The 26,927-nt window shown below is 40.3% G+C and overlaps 2 protein-coding genes across 4 annotated transcripts in view; one reads left to right on the top strand and one right to left on the bottom strand.

Annotated features, from left to right (window-relative positions):
• Positions 1-656: 656 nt before the first annotated feature.
• Positions 657-11,787, bottom strand: LOC109042694 (uncharacterized). 2 transcript variants are annotated; one of them, XM_019059582.2, is made up of 4 exons: positions 11,507-11,787; positions 9,581-9,796; positions 5,561-6,030; positions 657-1,246 (listed from the first exon to the last, which is right to left on the bottom strand). In XM_019059582.2, exons 2-4 carry the CDS (start codon positions 9,774-9,776, stop codon positions 1,043-1,045), a joined length of 870 nt encoding a protein of 289 aa, XP_018915127.2. In that variant the 5' UTR covers positions 9,777-9,796; positions 11,507-11,787; the 3' UTR covers positions 657-1,042. The 2 variants fall into 2 exon arrangements, with proteins under 2 accessions (XP_018915127.2, XP_018915128.2); XM_019059583.2 differs by having other exon boundaries at positions 657-1,243; positions 11,507-11,777.
• A 13,269-nt stretch (positions 11,788-25,056) lies between these two features.
• loaf (low-density lipoprotein receptor domain containing lost and found) overlaps positions 25,057-26,927 on the top strand; it is a 175,678-nt gene continuing 173,807 nt past the window's right edge. Inside the window, exon 1 of one of the 2 annotated variants that reach the window (XM_072302255.1) lies at positions 25,057-25,645. In XM_072302255.1, coding sequence (XP_072158356.1) covers positions 25,519-25,645 — 127 coding nt within the window. In that variant the 5' untranslated portion in view covers positions 25,057-25,518. The remainder of the gene's footprint in view (positions 25,646-26,927) is intronic. The other variant, XR_011900201.1, reaches the window with a different exon arrangement.

The following is a 26,927-nucleotide window of genomic DNA, read 5'->3' as shown; positions in this document are numbered from 1 at the left end:
TTACTCTACGACTTAAGTAGCAGGAGAGCTAAATGGACCGCAAACCGTGCAGAAAAGCCCGATCGATTTTCTTCGTGTATAACTAGTTAGGCAGCAGCCACCCGTCTTTTTTTTTTAAGGTCGTCAATTTTTAGGGGGAATTTTTTAGGATTGGGCCGTGGTGGCTACCGCCACCTAGAATTGCAATTACCAACTTGTTTATTTTTATTTCTAAGATTGTGGGTTGACGGAAGAGCCAATAAAGGGTACAGAAGAAAAAACAAATATTTGACCATTTAGAATGTAGCAATGAGTAAAAATATTAGGTGTTTACAATTAGCGCGGGTTTGAACATGTGTATACTTCGTGCGAATGATGTCACTATCATGGCACACTCAGTGAATGCGCTACAGACATTGGATCTATTGGAGTGCTCCGCACATGAAATCTTATAGTGCTTAGGATAATTTTAGTCCCTAGGAAAAATTCGAAAATCCCCTCGGAATCTCTATTAAACTTCCTAAAGTAATTTGGGAGAATGATTGATTTTACAAAAAAAAAAAAAAAAACAAAAAAAGAAAAAAAAACAAAAACTCATTAGATACCTACTATTTGATTTGACCTATTTAAAGGATGACGTATTAGTATGGCAAATCAAAGGCGTATGAGTTCATACAGTGTTTCGTCTCTCTTGATTTATTCATAATTTTCAAACATTTTCTTCAATTGGCGCTCGTATTCTTATTCCTAGAATCTGAGATTCTCTCGTTATTACAACTTTGGAGCGGAAGATGACGTCAGCATGAGTATGATAATGCCAAAACTTACATATGTATACTTTCTTCTTCTCCTTATTTAAAGCATGGCTATTTTGTTTATATTTGCAAATATGCGGCATTAGCCTCCCGTTTAGCTAAATAAAAGGAATCCTTAGTCGTGTTTATAGCTCCGCAAAAATATTGTGCTCTGCTAAAGAGAAATCTGCACAATAAGTGTTGCGAATAAACACATTTTGAAAAAGGTCTTGCATTGGTTCGGAGATTCAAGGCAAATAACTGGAAGTTTATATAATGAGGTTGAACTCTTGCTGCGGGTTTTCGCAGAAGTTTTCGTTGAGGATCATGAAGGGCCATCTTTTGAGAGATACGTGGTCCAAATCCCCTTTAAGGAGGTAGAGTAGATCATTGGCGAATCGGAGGTCTTTCAGATCTTGGTGCAAACTTTTCATGTCCTCCATCAGCGACTCCACATTTTTCTCAATCAACTGCTGAAAAATAACGAGTAGTTTTAAAAAAAATTAGATTGTCTCGTTGATGAAAAAAGGAGCCTTAGTCTACGGGAGCAAATTTGCAGAGGAGTGATTATTATTGAGTTGTATCGAAAAATTGGATTTTGAAGGGTTCAACCGAAAACCCTATTAATTGTTCTGAGGAATAAGTTGCGAGTGGTTAAGTGCATTTTTATCCCAACGCAAGGCTTAAATACGCGGCAGTTTACTTCGGTAACTTTGCGCCTTGAACATAGATTAGAATCTTAAATAGCTCCTCTCGAAAGTAAGTTCTTAAACTCCTAACTTCGAAACTTCCATAACTCCGGTCTAGAATGACATATTTCGGCACTCTTCGTCCCAAAATTTTCTGAAAACATTTTCTCATGCTTTGACATCTCTGCTCAATTTTGAAAATGATTAGGTAGACCAAGCTCCATTTTCCCATGGACGGTAGCAAAATGCACTGAATTAAGCAAAAAAGAATTACAAAATTGGGGATTCCTGTTATGTATATGGTGTCTCTCCACATAGTGTAGCACAAAAAGTCAATGTATATGTCGCAGGCAATTAGCAATCGCCGGCAATTTGCAAGCGATTCACATATGTTGTTTCAATAAATTGCAATAATGCGCATCGGCATAATACAATTTTTATGGGTTATGGTCTTCAAGAGTATGAGCTCGGCTTGAAGCGACTTCATTTTTTATGATACTCTACGTTTTGTCTGGATGTTAGTTTAGTTGCCTGTCCGATCTCAACCCGATTAATGTGACGGAGTTCAAAGCACGCTCCTCTGAATGTGCATATTTCTGCCATGTTTTTAAGGATAAAAAAGTGTCTTTTCACATTATAGGCATCATAATCAGCACTCTAATCTTGTTCTTTTATTTTTGAATTATATGGTTTTTTTATATTTATTCACCATTGGCTTGCAAATTGCCGGCGATTGCTAATTGCCTGCTACATATACAAAAATCAAGAGCGGTCCATATTAGTACAGTGCCCTATGAGTATTTGACTCAACTCATTGCATGATATTATAGCAAACTCCGAACTCCAAGACAATACCAACAAATTGACGGTGAAACAGCAGAAATAAAAATGCTTGTCTCAATTATAGGCGTTGCTGACTTCCTTTCATATTTAATTTTATGTTTTGACTACTTCAGTGATTTTTCTTCTCTATGGAAAGAATATTCTGTGAAAACTTCAAGCAATGATGTAGGTCTCATAGGGTCTCAACTTGCAAGTATGTACATACATCCGGTTTGGCTGATGATATCCATGGAGGTATACCTATCCCTAAGGTAGCGTAGAGAAAAAGGAATGATCACATTTTCCCATGGAAAATTCCGAAAAAATCTGGATTTTTTTATATTTTGCACAATCAACTACTTCAATGCAGGAATGATTTTTACACAAAGAAGCTATTTTGTGTCCATCCGGATTGACTGGGGACATCCACGAAAGTACATCATCGAAACATGAAGAAAATTATATTTCAACGCGGTAAATCCTGAAAAATGTTCGATTCTTTTCACGGTCATAAAAGCATCAACTACAGAAAAGGAATGATTTTTTCGCGGGAAAACCATCGCGAGTTTAACTGGTTTGGCTGCTGATATCCATGAATGTATATCCTCAAAACATGGAGAAATCGAAGTAATCGCATTTCACCGAGGGAAATTCCGGAAAATTCTTTATTTTCCATACGGTCATAAAATAATGAGCCACATCGCGGAAATAATTTATCATTCGGGAAAACCATTGCTTGCCCATTCGGTTTCGCTCCTGAAATCCATGTGATAACACCCTCGAAACAAAGAATCTTATAGCAATACATGCATGAAAGTACTCTTTCAGCGGGCTGATTTTTGAAATTGATAGACAAAACAATATGCAAAGAAGACACAGTATGAATGGAATGATGCTATGGGCCTGTTGCAAACTTTTGCTAGAGCAAAAATAGAAGTTGTTACTCATAGAAAGTGTCTCAAAAATCACGATGAGCGCATCGGTAGTGTCTGAAATTCACTCCTTACCTCACAATTTGCATTTTAAACGAGTTTCCCGCTTCAAAAACGGTACCATGGCACAGGTGAACATTTCGTAAGAGGAGTCATTCCATCCAACCCCTCCTTACAAGGAGCAATACCTACTACGCAATATTCAACATAGCCGACGCCAATCCGCCAAAACACATGCGACAGGACGATGATAATAACCACCTGATAACCCTCGGCGTGATTACATTCACATTTCTCTCGCGTTGATATAGATATCCGCCTTGATTGACCTCGTGCTCTCCTCAACTTGCGGGCGGAAGCGTTGGCCATGTTGAGCAGGAGTTGAAAGGAATGAACTCCTCTAACGAAATGTTCACATGTGCCATAGTATCCTTTTTTGAAGCGGGAAGCTTAAAAAAACGTAAATTTCTTACGTAGATTGTGAAGTTAGGCGTGCATTTCAGAGTTTGACGATGCGCTTATCGTGATTTTTGAGACATTATCTATGAGGAACAATTCTTATTTTTGCTCTAGCAGAAGTTTGCAACAGGCCCATTCTGCCGTGCTAAGGAAGAACGCTGTATGAGCCTTCAGACGTTGCCTTATTTTCTTCAATTAAAATATAATTTACTAGGAAAATCGTGAATATCTTCCCTCAATTTTTTTTTAGACGATTTTGCTCGCAATTTTATATGAAACCCCTGAAACTCTCAAAGAAAAATACACATTCTATTATCTTCAAATATACATGGTTTATCAGGGGCAATTTGGCAACGCTCGAATGTTCTTACGTCGTTCTTTCTTAGCACGGCAGCATTGGTGGAAGCAGCTGGTTGAAACGAATGAGGTATACGGCAACTCGCATGAGAACCAAGGGTTAGTTTCAATGGTTGGACCCTACGGCCATTTTCCCCATATCTATACTATAAGCTCCGAGACCTCCTAATTTTGCGTACCTAGCTGGTAACGCTTAGTTCCAGCGTTCTACCGGGCCGATTTTCATGATTTTTGTGGCTATCCACGGGCAATTACACTGAAAAAAATATTGCTGAAATTGCCGTGCGCGCGGGTATTTCATGGCATGGTGTAGCTAAAAAACGAACGTGCAAACCATGCAGGTAAAATCGCTACACAAATTTCAGCTAACTTACACACACGCGTGTAGGTGATTTTGCTCTCTGAAAAGCTACGTTTGTTACCTTTTTAGTCATTCTTCCGTAAATTTCGCTATTTTTCCGTAAATTCCCCTATTTCAGCCTAACTATTGAGCTTTTTTTATACTGTTCGCAAAGTACCAATACCAAAAAATGCAGTTACACTTCCAAGCCACTCGATGCAAGATTAACTGCATGAAGGCGCGCAGATGTAGCAAATCGGTGTAGAAATTCGTGCTAGTCGTTCACTTGATTCAACACCGTGCACGGATAAGAAAGCTTTACGAAGTGAAGCAAATTTTGCTCCACCCTAAATCGGTGAATTAGAAATCCTTTTTTTTTTCAGTGTATCTGCAGATTAGCCCGCTCTATTAAGTTTTTCGAAATATAACCCCGGTTTTTTTATATTACGTGGTAAATTTGCGACTTCTCCCATTTAAACAATGTAAATTTATATGTTTTGTCATAGTTCGTTTGAGCGTTCTACCGGGCCGATTTCCATGATTTTTGCGTAAATCGACTCGTGATAGCCCCTAGATGAGCCCGCTCTAATCAGCTTTTGGAAATAGGTCCCAGGTTTTTACAATCAATTTATAAAAGTGAGCGAATTTACAGAATGCTTCGCAACCTGCTGCCGCTATGCGCAGAAAGATAACGCTATGCGTTAAGATGAGCGGTGGCCGAGTCATCTAAGACGTCGGAGGAGCCTCATGTTTCAAGACGTGGGTTCGATTCCCGACTTTTCTTCTATTCGGTTGTGCCCTGATTATCATTATTCGTTGTTTTATTGCAATGTTTCATTAACCAGTCGTTGCAAAACGCGTCTTTTTGACTTCGAAATTTTTTCTTCTTCTTTATTCTTAAAAAACAAAACTTATTTCATTCTAAAAGTAAAGTATACCTCATATCGTAATTTTTTAGGGGAAAAATAAAACCAACATTGTTCGGAGGGTAAAAATATATTGATGGCGCGGAGCGCCTTCAGGGGGTTGGGCCGCGTAGCGGCCTAGGGCCTAGCGCCTAGCCCCCATATACATTATATTTCCTCTTTGCCTTTTTCGTGTGTGGCTTTGTCTGAGCATTTCAATGATCAACTTTCTGTACAGGTTATCGTGGAACTGTACATTTTTTTCGCAACGAATACCGCTCACCTGAAATTCTTCGTTGAGGTTCCAGGCGAGGAGAATCAAGCTGCCGTTTCTGGCCGACATGTTGACGAGTTTGGCCTGAAGTTGGTTCATGCCACTGAAGATCCGGTCGCGGGAGGCCTCGTCTTGCCCGCGGACGGTGGTTGGGTTCCGGTTGGGGGCGAGGGGCGCCCTCCGGTCGGGGGCTAGGGGCGCCCTCCGGTCGGGGGCTAGGGGCGCCCTCCGGCGGCGCCTCCAGCGGCTCAGGTGGCTCGACTCAGGGAGGCGCCCCCGTGGTAGCGGGGCCTCACAGAGGCGGGCCTCGAGTTGGTGCTCAACTAGACGCCCTCGCTCCTGCCCCTCACGGCAGAAACCTCTCATCCTCACAGATATTGGCACCCTCTCTCTTCTCGTCACTCGCCCCCGTTTGTTCCACGGATCCTCAAAGCATGAATATTTATCCTCATCACGCTCTCGGAACGCCCAACGACCACCTGCAATCAAATATTTTCCCGCACTTTGTTAGTCACCCAGAGATACTTGGACGTATATGTATTTATGCGGAATGGAACTACGCAAGTGGACAGATGGGGTGAGTTCGTCAGTTGAGGGCCATAAGAATGAATGGGGATTTTAAAGCGCCAGTGACGTCGGCGGCAACGATCGAGGCCGGGGCACGACGGGGCATGAGTCCTGTCCACAAGGCTCTTGTCATACGTCCACGGCTCATGAGTTAACGCTCGGTTCCTTTTGATTTAATTGAAAATCCCGCTTTTCCGTTTTCTCGAAAGGAACTATATCCACTTCCACATTGTTTCTTATGCAGCTTCCACGAGTACACCTCATGTATCCACTTCTAAATAGTTCCTTTTAGCAAAAATACGTCCACTTTATTCACAGTGAAACTCCCAAACCACGTATTTAGTTTGCGGTGTTTAAAAATCTCCACTCTTCTTATATTCCTTTTAAGGATAATGAATCAACATCATTCCGCGAAATATTCTGAGTGAGGCTTTGCCTCGCACAGAGAAAACAAACAATGGAAGTTTTTCAGAATTGACATTGAGTATAGTTCTCCATTTTAAGATATGACAGGAAGTCTGCAAGGTCGCAAACCAGGATACCTGGTTCGGAAGATTCGCCATGGATATGTTAGATACCCTGCACTATCATTCTGAGCAATAGGTCGGTTGAGGCATACGTTTAGTTCTGGGATCAACTCCACTTTCCCCTGATCATAGTTGATGAGCAACGTGTGGAGCAAAAATCAAATACAGGTGGGTCAGTTGCAAGCAAGAGATGTAGCCGCGTGAAATAACTGAGAGTAAGCTGGCACGAAAATCACGACGGTCACAAAAAAAGTCTGAAATCCACTCTTTCGTTCCCGATTTGCGTAGTTTAGAACACGCTTTTTCAAATTTCTCGCGTCGGGGGGGGGGGGGGGGGGGGCAATTTCTTAGGTCACTGGAAACAAGCATACGGTAAAGGCGGCCCCGGTGAATGCTGCGGAGGTTGCCGATTCCTTCTTGCAGGGTCGGACTGACGCACCTCTGAGGGCGCAGACCCTTAGCCGGCGAAGGGGGCGCAATGTGATATTTTGCTCAGGAGTATGCGGGAACACCCCCCCTCTATCTCTCTCCCCCTCTCTCTCTCTCTCTCGGAAAGGCCGAAAGTTTTTAAAAATTAGACTCTTCTAAATAGAATTTTGACGATATTTTCAGGTTCAAAATCGATTAATCTTACAAAAGAAAATTCTGAAATTGAACATAATAATAAAAGTATCGGAAGAATTGTGACATGAAAAATGTAAAATCGATCAATCAAAGAAAAGCCATTCGAGGCATCCAAGCATCATTATCTCTGGAAGAAACAAGCCAGAGCTTGAGAGATCCAAAATCATTCCTTTGAAAACTGGAAGGTGGAAAATGAGGGTGACAAGAAAACAAGAAATACTTCAGACCCTGTATATTGTATGAATAACTGATACAATACATTTTAAATTGAAATTTTCAAATGTTTAAACAAAGTGGGAACAATGAATATCAGAGCCAGAATAAGGGGGTGGCCACATGGGCCGCGGCCCATGGCGGCAAATTTTGCAATTTTTTTAAATGTAGGTATAAAAATGTAGGTTCAGGAAAAAAAAACTATCAATGAAAAAAGTGGACAAAATCTCCCTTTCCTAAGAGTACAGTAATTTCTAATTTTGTTATTTTTCGGTGATACAAGAGACATCATCTTTAATTAGTCGAATCAAGAGAGGGACTAAACACGCAATTTGGCCTGGTGCTCAGCGCAGAGAGGAATGATGACGAGGACTTGAGATGAAAAGGAGAAGCCCTCGGCGCGGCGGTCGGCATGTAACACATATTAGCGCCTACAAGATTGCATGAATACTTCACGCATTGCGTCAGACACAGTGCGGTCAGCAGCGGTCGGCGTGGGACGCACAGCGCCTACAACACTGTAGGAATACTTCCCGCATTGCGCCAAATACAATGCGGCCAGCGCGGAGCGGCGGCGGAAGTTAAAATTATTAAACCACATTTATGTTTGTTCTTTCTCAATTTTTTGGTTCAATGCTTACAAATGGAAGGCCTTGTCCACAAAGATATAGGTTTACGGGACTTTTTCGCGCAAAGTTCCGTGAACTTTCGCTAGTAGTGCTGACAGGGCTTTCGCAAAAAAATGTGTCTAACATGAGTAAACGTGTTTTATGCACCCCGCTACCTCCGGCACGTTCACTTGATGGTTTTATTGATGTTTCAAAACGAATGAGAAGGGGGCGGCAAAATACAGGCGGCCCATGGGCGGCAAGTAGGTAAATCCGGCCCTGATGAATATACATACTACATAGCTAAAGAAAAGAAAAATGAGACAAGGGGACATAATACAGAATACACTTTCCTCTATAACTCCTATTAAAGCTTCTGTCGTTTACTCATAATTTTTAGGCATTTTTTTCTTTACTTATTTTCTTTTCTCCTTGCTTTTTATTTATTATTCTTTTCTTTTTTTCTCCTTCTTTTTTCCTTTTTTTCTTTTCTTTCTTTTCTCCTTTTCTTCATTTTCTTTACTATCATTCTAGCAGCCGGAAGAAGGGGCGCATCTGCCAATGGCAGATTGGCCTTATGGTCAGTCCGACCCCGCCTTCTTGTGCGGCATTTGTTTTGTTTACTGGCGGAACGTGATTTTTCATAGTAGTACATGCCGAGTCTGTACGTAATTTTGATAAATACGTTTGGATACGTTAGTTTTCGTTAGCTGGAAGTGGCTGCGAGTTGCGACGTCGCTCGTCTTCAGATACGGTGACTAGAAACTGCCTCTAGATACGGGGAATTAGAGATAGCCTGTTCCAAGCTACACAAACGGCACACGAAGGAATGGATTTTAGATTTTTATAATGTAAACATTGTGACTTTCGTGCCATTTTGCGCCTCCGGTTAAGAATTACGTGCGCACTTTTTCTCACTTTTCTCTTTTTCCTCAGCTCAACCAAAGTTCTGCTCTCAAACCAGAACTTCCGTCACCCGAGTCGGAACCCAAAGGTTCTGTTTAGTTTTTCACGGAGTTTCAATAGCCGTTTAATTGGGTGATAATACAAATAAATGCCCATAATTCTCAAAAATAAATGTTTTATCGGGGAAGATGAAGCAACATTCGAATGCTCCTAAGGGGTTTTCTGTAGCACGGATGAAGAGAACTACACTAGAAGGCGCGCAGCGTAAGTACAGTGCTGTAAGCGGAAACGTGGTCAAGTGCCTACATTTTTGTGTGTATGCAATTTACATTTCCGTCATGCTGGAATAACTGTTCGCAGTCCAAGCCTGGCTTTTTCATTGATGTAATCAGTTCATATTCCTGCTTTCTTAAGTCACAAGTTAAATGGTTTGTTCACAGTTTTTTTTAGTAGGTAATGCTACAAAAGATAATATATTCGTGGGATTTTTTTCAAAGATTTTTCATTAGCCCTTCCTACGTGAGAGGAGTCCGCTGTTTCTTCCAAAAGATTATTCGCATAATAGTACATAGAACTTTACTTACAGAAGTTGAATGGCTTCTGATGAGCTATTCTCGACAAAGCAGCCTCCTCTACGGCAGATTTTAAACCCGGGCTTAAGGTGGCATTCGGGTCCGGATGTGAGTGCATCTGTTTTGCGAGGAAAGTGGATCCTCTTGTATCGAGAATTTCCACCGCAGTCGGTTCCAACGACCATCCAAAACAGCTCTGCGTCGTCATTTACCTTCTATACTAGAACTCTACAACGAATAGCAAATGACAGATCAGAGTAGAGCATTTTTTTCAGTACATTAATTTCATCGGGTTTTTATGGAATGCCAACGAGAAAATCTAATGAAAAGTTCGTTTTTTTCTCGCCAAGTACCGAACTCCGGAAAAATCTATTGACAAAAAACAGACGAGAAACACTAGAAACGAATGGGACTGAACTTAAATACCACAAAACAAGCTTTATCATCAAAATGTCATGAAAAACATATTGAATTCGCTGAAAATTATGTACAAGGTGATCTTAGAGTCCCATCTATCATCCCTCTTACTTTGTACCTTATTAAGGTAAATATTTGAACCCAGGAGGATCTTCCTAGGTGAAAGGACGCTACTCTTTGGCACCCTTGGAGGAGGGGTTTCCATAAGACCCCTCTTATGATACATCATAAAAAGGAACATAAATAAATAAAATTTTCCGCTGCAACCCGAAGTCATTATTAGCTCAATTCGTTCCAAAACTGGTGGCCGATTGAGAGTCAATATGACCGAAAATTCGCACCTCGGTTTTTTCCCAATGGATTATTCCGAAATACGGTACTTCTTGGCACGAAAAAAAACCCCGAATTTTTCGTTAGATTTTCATCATAACCGAGGCTTCGACGATGACGAACAGTTAAAGTTCAAAATTTCCGAGAATTAGTTTTTTTTTTTAAAAATCTAACCATTCACTCAAGGTGGCATCCTTGATCAACCAACTTGTGTCTGTTGACTGGTGCGTCTCGATCTCGTCCTTTCGTTTTTTGTGGCCCTTTGTTCGGTACGTCCGCACTAAAGAAACTCAGTGGAGCGTAACTTATACTTCTACCAACAACTTCCATATCAATTTTTTCTTAGAAAATAAAAATAAATCGATGGATACGAAATATGACGAATAATTAATTGGTTCAATTTTGTTCACAAACAAAAACGCCTATCTATATTGTCAGATTTGACAGACCAAAAATCCGAAAAAGAGAAGTATCGTCAATTTACCATAAGGCTTCATCCGAAAACCAAACATTCAATGAAAATTCACAATTTTCAACAAATTTTAGAGAAAACCGCAAGTAGTGAATAACTTTCATTGATTCAAAAGTTACCGAAAGTTTTAAGCGGCAGTTTGGCAACGCTGCTATTACTCGGGAACAAATTCCTGGGACTTAAAATTTTCAGAAAGAGGTTTCTATGTCATAGAAGCATTTCATAATAAAATCCGAGAGCAATAGATAAGCCACGGGAGATAGGGCGCACTTTTGCATAGGGGTATATGCAAGACTTGCAAATATATATTCTTCCATATTCTGTATTTTTCGCGGTGGATACTTATTGTGCTCCGTCGAAAAAATTTATTGACAAAGATAAACTATTCAATTGTATTCAAGTTTCGTTGACATTCCCGTTTTCTGCTGCACTGAAGGTATACTTCACAATGTAGCCCATAAGGCTTCCTTGAGAAAAGATTCTTTTTTAGGAGCAACTGAAAATTCGATATCAAACCCCCTCGAAATCTTAAAATATTTTTTTCCACACTGAACACAAATTGCTCAACTGATAATACTTCCGCGGTACAGAATTCAAGGGATCCTAAACTGATAATCATAAGCACAGGCTTTTGAGGCTATTCAATTCTACTTGTATTTTCCTTAATTTATTTTTAAGAGAATAAAGCAAAGCAACATTACTAAACTTGTTGAACTAACCGTGGTTCCAGGATGATGCACTCATCCCCTCGAAAAACGGCACGATACACTTTGTTTAAAGTACTTAAGATTCGATATTGAGGGCCAATTGAACGGCGGCTCTTATGTAAAACCGTGAAAACTCGACGGAGTTACCCAACAAGACTCGCTGGATGTTGACGCGAGTTGGCCCGTCAGCTTTCGACAGACGAATGAATGCTAAGCGGGGAGGAATGGGGTTACTAGTGCAGCGGCCCGGCCATCCTCTCAAGTTGTCAGCACTGTTTTTTTCCCTCCATTTAAAGCTGCCTTAAATAATCGATTTTGAGTGGGGCAACTTTCCTCGATAAATATCGATGGTTTAACATACGTTCAAACGATGCGAGCTCAGTATTGCCAAACTTCACGACGCCTGTTTGAATACTTTCTGCTTCCACCGGCCACGACTTCGTACGGCTTCCCGCGTTTCCACCCTCGGAGAAACCCCATAACTCCTCAGGTTTTCAACAGCACATGCGCGGTTTCTGCACCACTTGCCCCGCCTCCCCGTTCCGAGTTGTGATTAATGTTTTTAATTGTGGTAACCGCCTGCTTGGAAAGTTTCATTTTCCTCTCGCTCTCCAGATCCTCGTCTTGGCCGCCCTTTTGCACCCCCTTCCCCCACCCAGGTTACTACCACCTCTCAATCTCGGGAAACTTTCGGAAAGCTGCTTACGATCTAAATAAAACATTTTCCAAGTAATAAAATAGATCATCGACCAAATTGCGGTCAAGACCTCTATCATCAATTTTGGCTGGAATGTCGGCCATCATAAGAGGGTATAAATACGGCTGAGATTGATTCTAGAGAGGATGTTCAGAGAAGCACACGGAAAAAGATGATATGGCTGATTTAACATGTTTATAGTTGAAAAAGTGTCCTACATGTTTGAATGTAGATTTCACAATTGCTAAGTAACTTAATCACCTCTGTGGTTAAATTTATAGCTTTCCACTATTGTAAAATGCACATTTGAAACACGTCGGGGATATTTTTTTTAACAATTCAATTGTTGAGTCGGCGATCCATTTTTCCGTGCAATCACATTATTCATAGTTATCGCCCTTGTCGAGCTTCGAGCAACAACCTGTAAATCAGTTGCCTATCGTCACTCGTACAGGTGCGTCCGTGATATGGACTGCATGTTGCAAATATTGGGAAACACAATGAACGACTTTACGAGGTATACGGGTATAAGCATTCTAATATCCGTTTATTCTTCATGATTTCACGTGGAACACGAATTGCGCGACTGAAAATTCTGACTTTAACTTTCAATCTTAACTTTAATCTTTTTTTGTAGCATTGGAGCTGTAGACTTATCTGCAACGATGATTCCGACGTTATCCGCAGTAGGCATGTTAACGTGAGGATGTTAGGTCTAAAGTGGTCGGCGCTCGAAATTCATAGTTCCTGCTGCCCCTATTCGAATTTTTTCACTTCCATAAGTATTCTACTCAACCAAATAGAGCCAACAAGACGTATGATAGCTTGAGTTTCTAGTTGATCACCCGGGCAAATTGTGTGCAAAATGAGTAGGAAACGTGGGAGGCTTAAACAGTCATATTCCCCCAGGAATTTGCCATTTTTGCCATACGGTCGCACCAAGATACAAAAATGTAGTATATATTGTACGAAAAATTTGAATTCCCTACTCACACAGAAAACGAGAGAGTCCTTGACTCAAATTGCACCCTAAAAAAGCTCTAGCAGACTTTTCAATAAGCAGTGTTTTTCCCCACTTTGTGTCCAAATAGAGAGACACGTAAAATAGCTGAGCCGTGATGGAGAGATTGAGGTTGTCATATTTTCATACTGCATATTGTCCAGGGCCGGATTTAAGGGGTGGCCACATGGCGGAAAATTTAGGGGGCGGCAAATTTTGCAATTTTTTTAAATGTGCCCAGTAAACATTTTTCTTATTGAGACCAAATTCACTCGTCTTGACCGCCAAAAGCGGCTACAAGATGTCTTAAAGACGCTTAAAAAAATTAAAACTACCTTTAAGATATCTCTAAGATACCATGGAAATCTGAAATTTTTCGTGTAACTTTCAGATATCTTCGAGAGGTTGCGGCAGCAATCACATCTTCAGATGTCTATCGCAGATAATCAAATCACTCAGCAAGAATGCAGCACTCCAAGAAATCTACAAGCTTGCCCGAAATGTAAGAAAAACGCCTACACTCCTTTGAGTAGTTTCCCAGATTTATCTACGAACTGTTTATTAATGGCAGACCCTCTGGTAAACAACTTCAAGATTTCCTTAAGAAGTCTTCTGAACTCAACCACTCTGAAAGATTCCTTATTTATTAATTTGATGTGCTTCCAGCTGCGAAAAGCAGGACATCTGAAAAGTATCTCAAAGATTATCAGACTTGACGTGACGCAATCCTTTTTGTATGAGATATCTTGAAGATTGAATATCCAAGCAGTTTTCCACCAATGTTCTAATAAATAGCTTTCAGCGATTTCTTATTTAACACCAAGTTATACCAATCGCACAGATGCCTGCTTAAATTCATACCCTGCTTAACGGTCCATTCAATCTAAAAAAGCTGAAATACCCAGAGGAATTTCTTATCTCTTCTTGGGAAACATATTTTATCGGGAGAAACGAGACAACGTTGGAATGCGCATACGGCATCGAGACATTGGCCTTTCATGCCCCATTATTCTATGCCGCGATTATTCTAACGCGAGTTCGAACAATCACGCCAAACCGATATTAGGCGTTAAACCCATATTAGGGCCTGCAAGACTGCATGGATACTTCTCGCATTGCGCCAAACGCAGCGCAATCGGTCAATAGGTATGAGATGCATATTAACGCCTGCAAGACTGTAGGAATACTTTATACGCATTGCGCGCTTCAATCGTTGTAATTTCTCGGTGTAGACCCACCACCCGTGGTGCGATCATAGAGAACGAGTACATAGAGTCGTAATGTAAATGGGAGAGCTGGCGCCATGCTCCGATGGATGAGTTTTAAGCCCAGTTTGCGCCGAGCTTCGGTCACTTTTTCGATACATTTTCCATCCAAACTGGCGATTTAGAATACGTAGTAATTCCTATCCTCTTTGTCTATATCGGATGGTAGGGTCCCAGCGTGACACAGGAGTCTCGGAATTCGGGATCTGGAGAATGCTTAAAAGTGGCGCCAGCTCTCCCATTCACAGTACGACTATGTACTCTATGGGTGCGGTAGGCACAATATCCAATCAGTGTACAACGCAAGCCTGCAATCCTCCAAAGATCGTTCGACTCAAAGGTTTTCCTGCTTTCAGCAAACTTGCCCATCAAAATATCCCTCATTGCACCCCATTTACTGGTCCCACAGACGAATCAAATGTACAGTTTTAGTTGCAAATTTCATGTCCGACTTCACCCACTAGCTTTTTCTACTGTGCGTCGTTGCCTCGCAATTTTGATGTTCTCAGTCATGGAGAATCCGTGTGTAAAGCATGTGAGAACAAGTCAGAAACAAACAACGTATAAAATACATGGCAAATTTAAATGTTTGATAATTTTTCCAACAACTACATTCAACAGCAACGCTCGATCGTGAGCTATGGATTGTAGCTGTCATTAAAGAAAATAGGATGTCATTTTATTAAGTACATTTTTTTTCCTTGGTTGCATCCAAAATTATTAGAGTTGCAAAAAATAAACCAAAGGAAAAATTGCCATCCCATGAGTCCTTCATTTTTGGTTTTTATTTTACAAAGTGAATCACACTGGATAAAGAGAGAGAAATGAAGAACTAGATCGAAGTAAAGTAGGAAAAGAATGGAATTCCATGATAAATTGTATTACTTGGTGCGCCTTGTAATTAGGTATTTACCAAGGTAATAAGTCTTTTTGAATCCACCAAATTCTAGAGATAATTCTTAGTTACCTACTTTTGAAAATTTGCTGTGGAACTGGAATTCCATGATTTTCGTATTTGCCTTACATTATATCATCTTTATTTTTGCTCTCTATCTTGTTACCTTGTTTCCACTAAGGTAAGAGGTATTCCTGAGTTATTGATTTGAACAAAGTCAGATGCGATCTTCACTTATATTTGAGGATTTGCGGTGCGAGTAAATGCAGCCACTTTTTGTGTCTTGTTCCCTCTTTTTTCTTCCTTGTGCTAATTTTTTTTAAACGTATCGTATTGTTAGGGAAATGGATGCATGCGAAGATAAAAAGAATATACGGAGTAAAAGTTGAAGCTAGTGGAGCTTGATGTATTACTTACAATGTATTTTTGCAAAATCGGGTAGATAGCTTCTCTTCGTGTCAGGGCCGGATTTACCGACTTGCTGCCCATGAGCTGCCTGTATTTTGCCGCCTCCTTCTCATTCATTTCGAAATATCAATTAAAACCATCAAGTAAACGTGCCGGAGGGGGAGGGGTGCACAAGACGCGTTTACTCGTGTTGAGCACATTTTTTGCGAAAGCCCTGTCAGCACTACTAGCAAAAGTTCACGGAACATTTGCGCGAAAGTTAAGTTCCGTGAACCTATCTCTGTGTGAACAAGGCCTTCCATTTGTAAGAAATGAATGTAAAAATTGTGCAAGAACAAACATTAATGTGGTTTAATAAGTTTAACTTCCGCCGCCGCGCCGCGCCGCCGCACCGACCGCACTGTGTTTGGTGCAGTGCGTGAAGTATTCCTACAGTCTTGTAGGCGCTATGCGTTTCACGCCGACCGCCGCACAGTGGATTGAGTCAATAAGAGAGGTCGGACATGAAATTTTTGACAAAAACTGCAAATGTTGATGTTTATTTCGTCACATTTTAAAGTTCAAGGGGTGATACTGGAAGAAAATATCACGAGAAAACCAATGGAACCGCTTGCAAAACATCAGATTCTTGTATAAACGGAGTTATAAGCGTTTAAAGTTCTCAAATTTTTTCCCACCTCTCTCATTGACTCGATTCACCGTGCGCCGCGCTGAGGGCTTTTCCTTTTCATCTCAAGTCCTCTTCATCATTGCCGCGCCGCTCCATGCCAAATTGCGTGTTTGGTTTCTCTCTTAACTCGACTAATGGACCACTAGACAAGGTATGAATTTAAGCATTCTGATACCTGTTTCTTAACCAGAATTTCACGTAGAACACGATTCGCGCAACGAGAATTACTGAAACTAACTCGGAAAAAAATGACTGTGCGCGGATAACCATCTTGCTTTTGTTACTTAAAAGTTGGTGCCGTATACATGAAAAAATTGATAGAATAACCAACGGCATTGTATTGTCCACAACGTCTTTAGGGAAATCAATCATTTTCAATTAGTTGCTACTAGCTATTACAAATCTGTTCACCGACACAAAATTGATGGTAAACTGCTCCATCAAGTTGACTCATTGCACCAAAGAGTGCGCTTGCGCTTCACCTATCTTGTTTTTGGTTGATGCTACTCGGTTAAGTCGGCTCATTGAACTACAGAATGCGTTAGTGCAAATTATAAACTTGTTGATTATGAAGGTTAACCATCTCAGATAACTCAATTAAAGTATTTTGTTAGTAGTCTGCCCCGTCAATTTTCTACGCTTTACCAACATTGAGTCACCAAAGAAAGCAATCAGATATGAGCTGCTTAGGGGAAGTATGCTGATACATTTTCAAGAATTTATATTCAACCCACCTTGTGTGATGACTGATAAGCGTGTAATAATATGTTCGTGGAGCGTACTCCTTTTCCCGTCCCTGGCTCGGGCGACGGTAAGGTCGCCGCAAAACTATATGACCTCGCGCAATTAATTATTCTTGACTCTGCTCGGTTTTAATGATAATTAAATGACATTTATTACAACAATTCAGAAACTCGGACGATGTTAAATTTTTCACTGATTAAAAAAAAAGGATTAAAACGAACTAAATTATTCATCAAAACCAAAAATTATTTCATTCTAAAAGTAAAGTATACCTCATATCGTAATTTTTGAGGGGAAAAATAAAACTAACATTGATAGGAGGTAAAAATAGGGCCGCGAAGCGGCCCATCGATGGCGCGGAGCGCCTTCAGGGGGTTGGACCGCGTAGCGGTCAGGGGGCATAGCCCCCTAGTATTTGACTGTTTGCTTAGGCATTTGACAAAATGCTTAATTTTACTATTTGCCTGCGACATATCGATTGCAGTGTTTGAAAATTTCTTTCCTCCCCCCTCCCCTTGGCACCAAGTTTTACGAAAATCCGACGAGCAGGAACCGATATAGCGTTTTAGGCCACGCTCGCCACCTTGGTTTTTCGAATTTTCGAAATTAGACTAAAAATTCGAATTTAAACGATGGAATGGGAGCCGATGTATCAATTTAGGCTACGTCCGCCGTCTTGAATATTCAAATTCAGAAAATTCAACTGGAAACGCATCATACCCAAAATCTAAGCTCAGATTCGGCTTCCTCGTGAAAAATCGATGCTATACCACGTATCATATGTTACCATAGCATAAAGAAAAGAGGGTAATTGTAGGCGTAAAGATTCTATCAAAGCCGGCCGGTATGCGGAAGTAGGAACAGAATTCAAACGTTTGAGCTACGCCGCCAGGCGCCGGCACTAAGCATTTGGTTCGTCCGTTTCCGAGAAAACAAACTTCCACTTACTCATCAGCTGACCCACTCCGAATCACCCATGTTGCCACGTCGGACTGATATGTTAGAATCTACACGCCTACGTTAATATCTTTCCTTCATGATATGGTGACATATGATACATGGAATTGCATCGATTTTTCACGAGGAAGCCGAATTTGAGCTTAGATTTCGGATTGTATGCGTTTTAAGTCAAATTTTCTTTTATCTATTTTAAATCACTCAGGGAAATTTGCGGAAACTCATCAGAATAACAGTTTGTATTCTTTTGTAAACATTGATCAAAAATAAAACATTGACGGTATTTGAATCCATTAATCTCCGAGATGACTTGAACACGGTTCTTCTACGACTTTTAACGTATGTTATTTTCTTCCGCATTGGTTGTCGGCAGTGTAGCGGCCAAAGGCCCCTGGTACTAATAATAGTTTTCAAAATCAATGTTTTTCTACATTCAAAATTCCAAGGAAATGGCAGGAATTTATTAATTGTTACTAATGTTATAACAATGTTTCTTGTCAATTGTATGCTGTCGTTTAGCTAAACATCCCAGGTTTACCAGTAGGCTAGGCATGCACTATATTTAACACCATGTCAAGGCTTCAGTACTTTAGAGGGGTATTTTTTTTATTTTCTATTCTACATAATCTCACTTGTTCAAGTAAGTAGCCAGGGCTTATTTGTCCATTGTTGGAAGCACTTTAGCCAATCATAAAAATAATCCTAGTTTGAAAAATTTGAATTGATTCTCGACATGAAAAGAAAAAAAGAAAAAATAGATAAATGAAATGCAGTTATAAATAACAACGAAGAGATATCTAATGAAGTATAAAAATTAAAATGAAGTGACTGAATTGAAGTGAAAATATAAAAAATTGCAAGAAATAAAATAAAGTAAGTAACGGTAAAATACAGGGAAGAAATAAAGAATAAATAATCAAAGAAAAATAATATTAAGTAAAGAAAAAACAATAAAGTAAAACATTAAAATTGAGTAAAGAAACAAAGAAAAAAATTAAAATAACGTAAATAAATAAAAAAGAAATAATCAAAGAAAAATTATATTACGTAAAGAAAAAAAATAAAGTAAAACATTTAAAATGAAGTAACGAAATAAAATAAAGTAAAAAACTGAAATAACGTCCAGAAATGAAATGAAATACAAAAATTAGAAAAATTAATGAAGCAATCTAAGTATGTAAATCGAATATCCTGGTTTTCCGTTCAAATCGAAGCTATGTACAGGTTTTTCGGTCAAGGTTCTCATCATACTGTATAACTCAATCGTTAGGGTCTTCGGCTAGGGTTAGATAGGTCCCAGGTTCAATCCCCGCGGTAGGCAAAAAATTCGATAGGTCGGATACGACTATAGCACCTCACGATAAGTACTGTAGTTTCATTTTACTCGATTTCGAAATTTATTTACGCGATTAACCCTTTTCCACCATCCCCTAGCTGCGAACCCCGACATTGCACACCTTTGTATTCAATTTTTTTAGCTGTACGTTTCACAAGAAAATACTCCTCTTTATGGCTAAAAACACAAAATATTAGGTTCTCCTTGCTTTCATGATTGATACATTAAACATCCGGATGGGTCAGTTTGCCATCTTTGAAGGTCTATCTCAGCAACGTTGTGAGGGACGTCTACGGAGGACGGCGTGCCCGCCCAGCAGTGTTGGTGCAAATTACCATCTTTGTTGTCAACACCTACCTGATTGCGGTTTGAGGTTTCTAACCATCATACATTTGTGCTCGTAGCAAAATTGTTCTCAGGGGTCGAATCTGGGAATCCAAGATGGTAAGTGTCACCTACTACCTGGCTATAGGTATAAGCACCAAAGATTTTTTCCCGTGAAGGTCGAGATATCTCGTTGATATCTTGAGACAATTTGATCGCGCGTCCCTTGTGCTTCCCAAGTTCGAATATCATCTTTAAGAAACTTATATATAGGTTCGGACGTTTAAAAGACAACCTAATAACGTCTCCAAAGGAAATCAAGTAAATTAATCGAGAGAAGACGTCTTTAAGATAATCAAGCAAAGCTGGGGATTCTTTTAAACGACTTGAAAACGTTCTGGATAGTTTCTCCGACGGTAGTTCTAGGACGAAATCTTTAAGACCCGGCGTAGACAAATTTTCGATCTCTCAAACGCCTCTGAGGCATCTTGAAGGTTTCTTGATAAAATTGCTCTGGTGTGTGAACTCATTAAGTTGGTCGCACGAACTCTAGAAGATATCTGGCACGTTTCTTTCATACCACTAACATCGTGCGGCGATAGTTGAAAATGTTTTTACAATGTCTTGATGGAATCTCGTAGATGTTCAGGTCGTCTCGGATCGTCGCAGTTTTTCGTCTGAAAGACTGCTGTTTACCGTTATATGTCCTACTGATTTTCGTCTGTAAGAAAGCATTTTATCAGTCTTAAAGACGTCATCAAAGCATCTTACATACATCTCATAAAAAAGTTGTATTATGGATGAATCTTTGAGACTCTCCTAATGATTTCTCACAGTAAATAATTTAAGTCTTTTAATTAACTAAATACCATCTTATTGCTTACTGGAAGCTCACTTGTAGTTGTTCCATGCGCTAGTATGGAAGATGCAAATCAGTAGGACTTTTAACGATACTGTGGAGTTCTTAAAGATGATGACTTCGACTATCCGAGACGACCATAAGATTTTGTCACGTTAGGATATGTTTGCTGGGTAGGTATAAAAAAAATCGTATTTAGAAAAAAATACAAACGAGAAAAGGCAACAAAATCTCTTATTTCCTGAGAACGTAGTAATTTCTAATTTTGTCGTCTTTCGGTGATACAAGAGACAGCACCTTTCATTAGTCGAGTTTAAAGAGAAACCAAACACGCAATTTGGCCTGGAGCGGCGCGGCGCGGCGCGGCGCGGACCCGCCCAACACGGAAATATTTTAAAAATATTGCTGAAATATTGTCAAAAACATTTTAACAATATTTTAACAATATCGAAATAATATTGCTGCAATAGTTTGTTGTCCGCCCCCCTGACAATATTGCAGCAATATTGTCAAGGTAATATTGATAATATATTTTAAAAATATTTGCTTGCGATGAGGTTATCATATTCCATATCCGTGTGCGCGCACTCTAGGAGACGTCTTTGGTACTAACTTTCTTTCTATTGTACACATGCGTCCAGGTTGTGGATCGTAGAGTTGTTACTGACCTTAAAATCCGCGCCGTCCTAGTCGGGATTAGAACCCACGCCTCAGGGTGGAGTAGATATCCGAAGTCCAGTACTTTACCACCAGACCAGCCAGGCTTGATGTAGATGGGCCCGTAAATTCAATCTCTTAACTATCGCAGGCCTCTGAGTCCGTAATATGTTTGTTTATTGACGGATTCTTATAGTATTTTACCAGAATTTATTATTTATTTATTATTTTTTATTTCATCCTGTAATTTGTGTTTCAAATTCTTTATTAATTGTACTCAACATATTCCTATTCATGTATTACAAATTTTCGTTTTTTTTAACTCTCTCTCATTTTTTTCTTTACCAAATTACTGTTTTTTATAATTGCGTCTTTTTCCAGTTTTAATTATTTGAGCTTTTTCCTAGTTTGAATTTATGTCGATGTATTTATGTTATGTTATTTATTTTTTCCCCTTCTTTTTGTCTTTTCTTCCCCCCCCCCTTTCTTTTTTCTAGCGATTGATTTTAGTAAGTTCCGCAAAATAATTGGTAAACAGAGCAAAACCATACGCTAATTTGGCAAACATTTTGAAAATCTAGCAAAAATTTTAGCCATAATAGCATAAACTAGTAATGTTAATTTCGCAAAAGTATAGTGCCATTTTCGCACAATAAAATTACCACTTTTGCAAATTGTTTTGTCGTTCTCGCCACGAGGGTGGGCATTTTAGCAAAAAAAGCAAATTGCAGAAATCGCAAACCATTTTTTGCCATTTTAGCAATTAATTTTTAAATATTACAAAAATATTTATAAAATATTTTTAACATAATATTAAACAAATATTTTTAAACTAATATTTCTAAAATAATTTTAAAATATTTTGTAAATATATTTTACAAACTGTTTTAAAAGTAATTACATAAATATATTTTGTAAATATATTTAAAACATTTTTATAAATATATTGTTACAATATTGTCATGAAATATTTTAGCAATATTGTCAACATATTTCTGCAGTGTATTTAAGGAAATATTTACATGACAATATTGTTTCAATATTGACAATATTGCTGCAATATTGCTGCAATGTTTCGTGTTGGGCGGGGAGAGCAATGATGACGAGGACTTGAGATAAAAAAGAGATGTCCTTGGCGCGGCCGGCATGTAACACATATTAGCGCCTACAAGACTGCATGAATACTTCACGCATTGCGTCAAACACAGTGCGGTAAACAGCGGTCGGCGTAAAACTTATAGCGCCTAGACAAGACTGTAGGAATACTTCACGCATTGCGTCAAACACAATGCAGTCAGTGCGGCGCGACAACAGAGGTTAAAATTATTAACCCACATTTATGTTTGTTATTTCGCAATTTTTTCGTTCATTTCTTATAAATGGTTGGCATTGTCCACACAGAGATAGGTTTACAGAACTTAATTTTTGCGCAACATTCTATGAACTTTTGCTAGTAGTTTTGACAGAGCTTTCACAAAAAATGTGTCCTACACGAGTGACCTCGTCGTATGCACCCGTTTCCCTCCGGCACGTTCACTTGATGGTTTTTATTGATGTCTCAAAACGAATGAGGAAGGGGCGGCCTCATGCAGGCGGCCCATGGGCGGCAAGTAGGTAAATCCGGCCCTGATATCGTCAATGTACAACGTTCAGTGAGCAACCCAACTCAAGTAGATAATAGTTCTTTAAAGAGTGGGAAGAAACTTCCATAAACTCAAACAGTTTATGAACCGAAAAATATTAATATTTAGACTCGGAGTTACTCAGTAATGTTCCTTGTAGAATTCGTAATATACTTTTTTACAAGGAAAGATACATCCGAATGCTTTAGTTCGTTCTTACATCCATCTCCTGGTTCATATTAGAGACTGCATCATTTTATCGTTAGTGACAGGTAGGTCTTTCTATGGATGAGCCAGAAATATTACCTAGTTAGTCTGTATGATCTGATTCGAGGCTAATTTAATTCATTACAAAAATAGGTTTACGCCCTTGAAATATACTCGCCTTCCATTTTGATTTTCCAAGCACCCTCGTATCCTATAATGACGAGGCATCAACCTCAAAAGGCCGTGGTGCCCAAGCAACTATCGATACATTGTTTATAAAAAGCTTGTTTGTAAGGTCCACCTGATTCGCTGGACATCAAAATTATCAAGGTAATATTCTGAGTCAACTAAATTGAAGCTCATCTGCGAGCTAATCATTGAAGTTGTAAGACAAAGCGATAGGCACGGCGGACAGAGGGAGATTGGAGCGATCCTATATTAGTTAAAACGTGTGGTTGTGCCAGACTAAGGGGGAAATGATGGACTAATTGGACTGACTACAAGTGTAAGGTCTCTCGTGGGTTGCCGTTATCAGCCCTCCATTTATCTCCTTTGTCCAATATATACGCTTGCCTCTAGCAATGGGATTGCTCTGTTTAATGTTTGTCGTATTTGTCTAAACCTTTGTGTATTAATGTCAATGATCATCCCACTGACTTATGGCATAACCTTCCATTGAGAAGCCGCTGCACCAGGCGCTAAAATTAGAAGAGAGAAAAAAACGACGGTAAGTGAAAATAAACTTCGCTGAACCAGTAAAACATGCTTAAACTTACTGACCGACATCATCCACTTGTTCGCCTTCAATTTTGCCGCATAGGCAATATACATACCTGGGAGCGCGAATAGTTACCTATTCGAAGGACACACAATTATATAGCTCCATAAGATCTAAATGTACCGACAAACAACGCCGCGAATCTATCGGTAGATACAGTCCTTGTTGTTGTGCCTCACTTATTACCTCGTTTGTGGTATTATGCGTCTTTCTTGTCGTTTTATACGGAATTTAAAGGCAATATTTTACCACTCAAATCATTAAAATGTCGATCTGAACGCAGTTACTATCTAAGAAGGTTTCGGTTTTTTTAGGCTTAATTGAAACTGTTCCAGCCCTCACCTCCTCCCATGTGATACCCCTTAAGCCAAGCTCACAATCAGAATTCCCCTCCCACAAAAGTGGCCTACGTATTACTCTTATGACTCCTCAAGTACGAACCTACCAATGGACATGACCACGGTAGTATCCTCTGCTTAAGACAAAACTATAGATATATCTTGAGGCAGGGTGAAAAATATACCTATAGACATGGAGACTGGTCGAGCACACGACTCTTAAGGTAAATTTGGACGTATTCATGCTAAAAGGAACTATGTGAAAATGAAAAGATGAGGTATGCTCGTTAGCTGAGAGCCATAAGAATGAATGGGAATTTTAAAGCGCCAGTGACGTCAGTGGTGACGATCGGGCTCGACGTCGACGAAGAGCTTGCCGATTAGTGTGCTTTAACTCAAGAGCCGTGTTCACAACGCTTCTTGCACATGCCCACGGCTCATAAGTTAGCATATTTTGGCGCTCAGTTCCTTTTGATTTAATGTCAAATCCCGCTTTTCCATTTTCTCAAAAGGAGCTTTATCAACTTTTACATTGTTTCCTATCCAGCTCACCACGAGCACTCCCCATCTTTCCACTTGCACATAGTTCCTTTTAGCAGAAATACGTCCGTTTGAGAAAGGTGCGTGGCGGCACCTGCCTTGAGGAAGGGAAGGGCTCGAAGCGGGAAATGATGCCTTGGCGGCGATGTCAGATTGCCAGGTGGGCACGGAGCCGGGGACGAAGATGTGAACGAAGGGATGGGACGGGTGCGGCGCAAATTGAATCGTCGACGCGGAGCCGCTAATTTGTACGGGCCATGAAAAAAGGGATAGGCGAGCATCGGGCCGGGCCGGGCCGGGGCTCCGAGGCGAGGGATGGGGAAGGACGCGCTGCGCGCTGCGCACCCCTCACCCCTCTTGGCGACTCATTGAAAATAAGAGGGTGATTACGGGAGGGCGCCTGCGCGCGTAGTAGGGTGTAGGGTGCAGCACTTACTCGACAACCCTGATCGATTCGTGGCCGCCGAGTCAACGCTCTCGCGAGCCGGGAACCTTGTCCTCGCCGTGTTTCCCCGTTTTCCGCTGGCCTTCCGCATTTCGCTTTCCGCGATTCGGTTCGGTGCTTTGCCAAAAGTGCGATGAGTGATTTGCAAGGCGACCACCGTGGGTCTGTGCTGTGTTCCCGGGCACCGCTTTGGATTTAGTGTGTGTTGTGTTCTCGGTCCTGCTTTCCGGCGACGCCGACGCCTCCGCGGCTCCATGATCCCGAGAAAACTCTAGTGCGTCCATGGCGGCCACGTCTCGGGGCCGAGGCCCCTGTCCCGGTCCCTGGCGAGCGCGTGTGCTTATGTTCTTCCTCCTCTTCTTCATTCTCTTCGCTTTTCATCCGTCACACGCCGAGAAGAACAAATACCGTGAGTATGAACCCTATTCGCACTCCGACTCCCTTATCATCCCTCTTATCAGTTGCCGCTTCACTCAATCTTCAGTTATGGACAATGTCAGACGACTTTCATATTGAGCTAGGTCTCCTTTCATCACACCATTCTAAGGCTCATTTTATGCCGTTGAAACTTCTGCTCCACCTTCTGAGCGGAGCTTTCAGTGAATGTCTGCAAGCTTTCTATCGCAAGTACCGTAGGTCGTAAAGCAAACATTTTGAGGTTAGCTTTTCGTCATTAAGGGATACGGACTCACTCTGAAATGAAATTTTATCCGAGCTTCATGGCAATCTCATATTGGAGGTGGCGGTTTATCTCCGCACTCATTTATGAGCTCAAAATCTTGCCACTAAGAAGAAAAGAAAACTTGCATTAAAAGTCAAGGGTTTATTCTGCCATGCCTAGAACAAATGCCGTATGTATATTCGACAGTTGCCAAGTTTCCTCCGATAAAATGTTTAGCTATGAATTTTTAAGAATTTCTCTTGAAATTTCAAACAATTATCTGATTGCGAATACAATTCCCTGAAAAATTGGAAGGAAAATATTCGTAAATTTCTGTGAAAATTTGTATTTCATAGCGGCAATTTGGCAACGTCTGGTGGCTCATACGGCGTTTTTCCTTGGCACGACGGTACTACGAAAATTGTGCTCGCTAGTATCTTATCGGAGGCTGCTTAGATGTTTGGCCTGTAATTTTGAGGCAAATTACTTTCCACGCACCGCTTATACTCGGTAACGTACCATCAGGGGAAATCGCAGAAGTGAACGTCCTCTTTTGATATATATCGATGACCGAAGTGCGAGACAACGCACCTTCGTTGCGGTGATTCAAAATTTCCGCTATCGTTTTATTTTTTCCAAGAGAAACATGACAACTATAGAGCTTAAAATTTTTACAAAATGTTCTGCCAACTTAAAAGAAACATAAAAAACGTTGCCAATAAATTACGTTGGCTAGTTTTCCAAAGGAAAAGTAACCAACGTATTACCAAGTACGTAAACAAGTGCTTTGAAGGAGGAAGACAACAATGCAAACGGAGATACGTGGTTTTGCACTTCGGCATCCATCGATGTATTAAAATCCTCAAGCTAGGAGGGTTGAGAGTGCTGTTTTGACTACGCCAGCGATACTGTATTTTTGAGCTATATCCCAGTGACCTTCAGCATGAATTTGTGCACTACGAGTCACTTTTTATGAATTTTTAATTACGGCCCAAAACATGGTGGCAAATGCAAATGTGCATACAATTAA

The sequence above is a fragment of the Bemisia tabaci genome, chromosome 7, assembly GCF_918797505.1.
Source record: "Bemisia tabaci chromosome 7, PGI_BMITA_v3".
NCBI lineage: Eukaryota > Metazoa > Arthropoda > Insecta > Hemiptera > Aleyrodidae > Bemisia > Bemisia tabaci.
The sequence above is the reverse complement of the archived record's forward strand: the minus strand, read 5'-3'. Positions and strand labels throughout refer to the sequence as shown.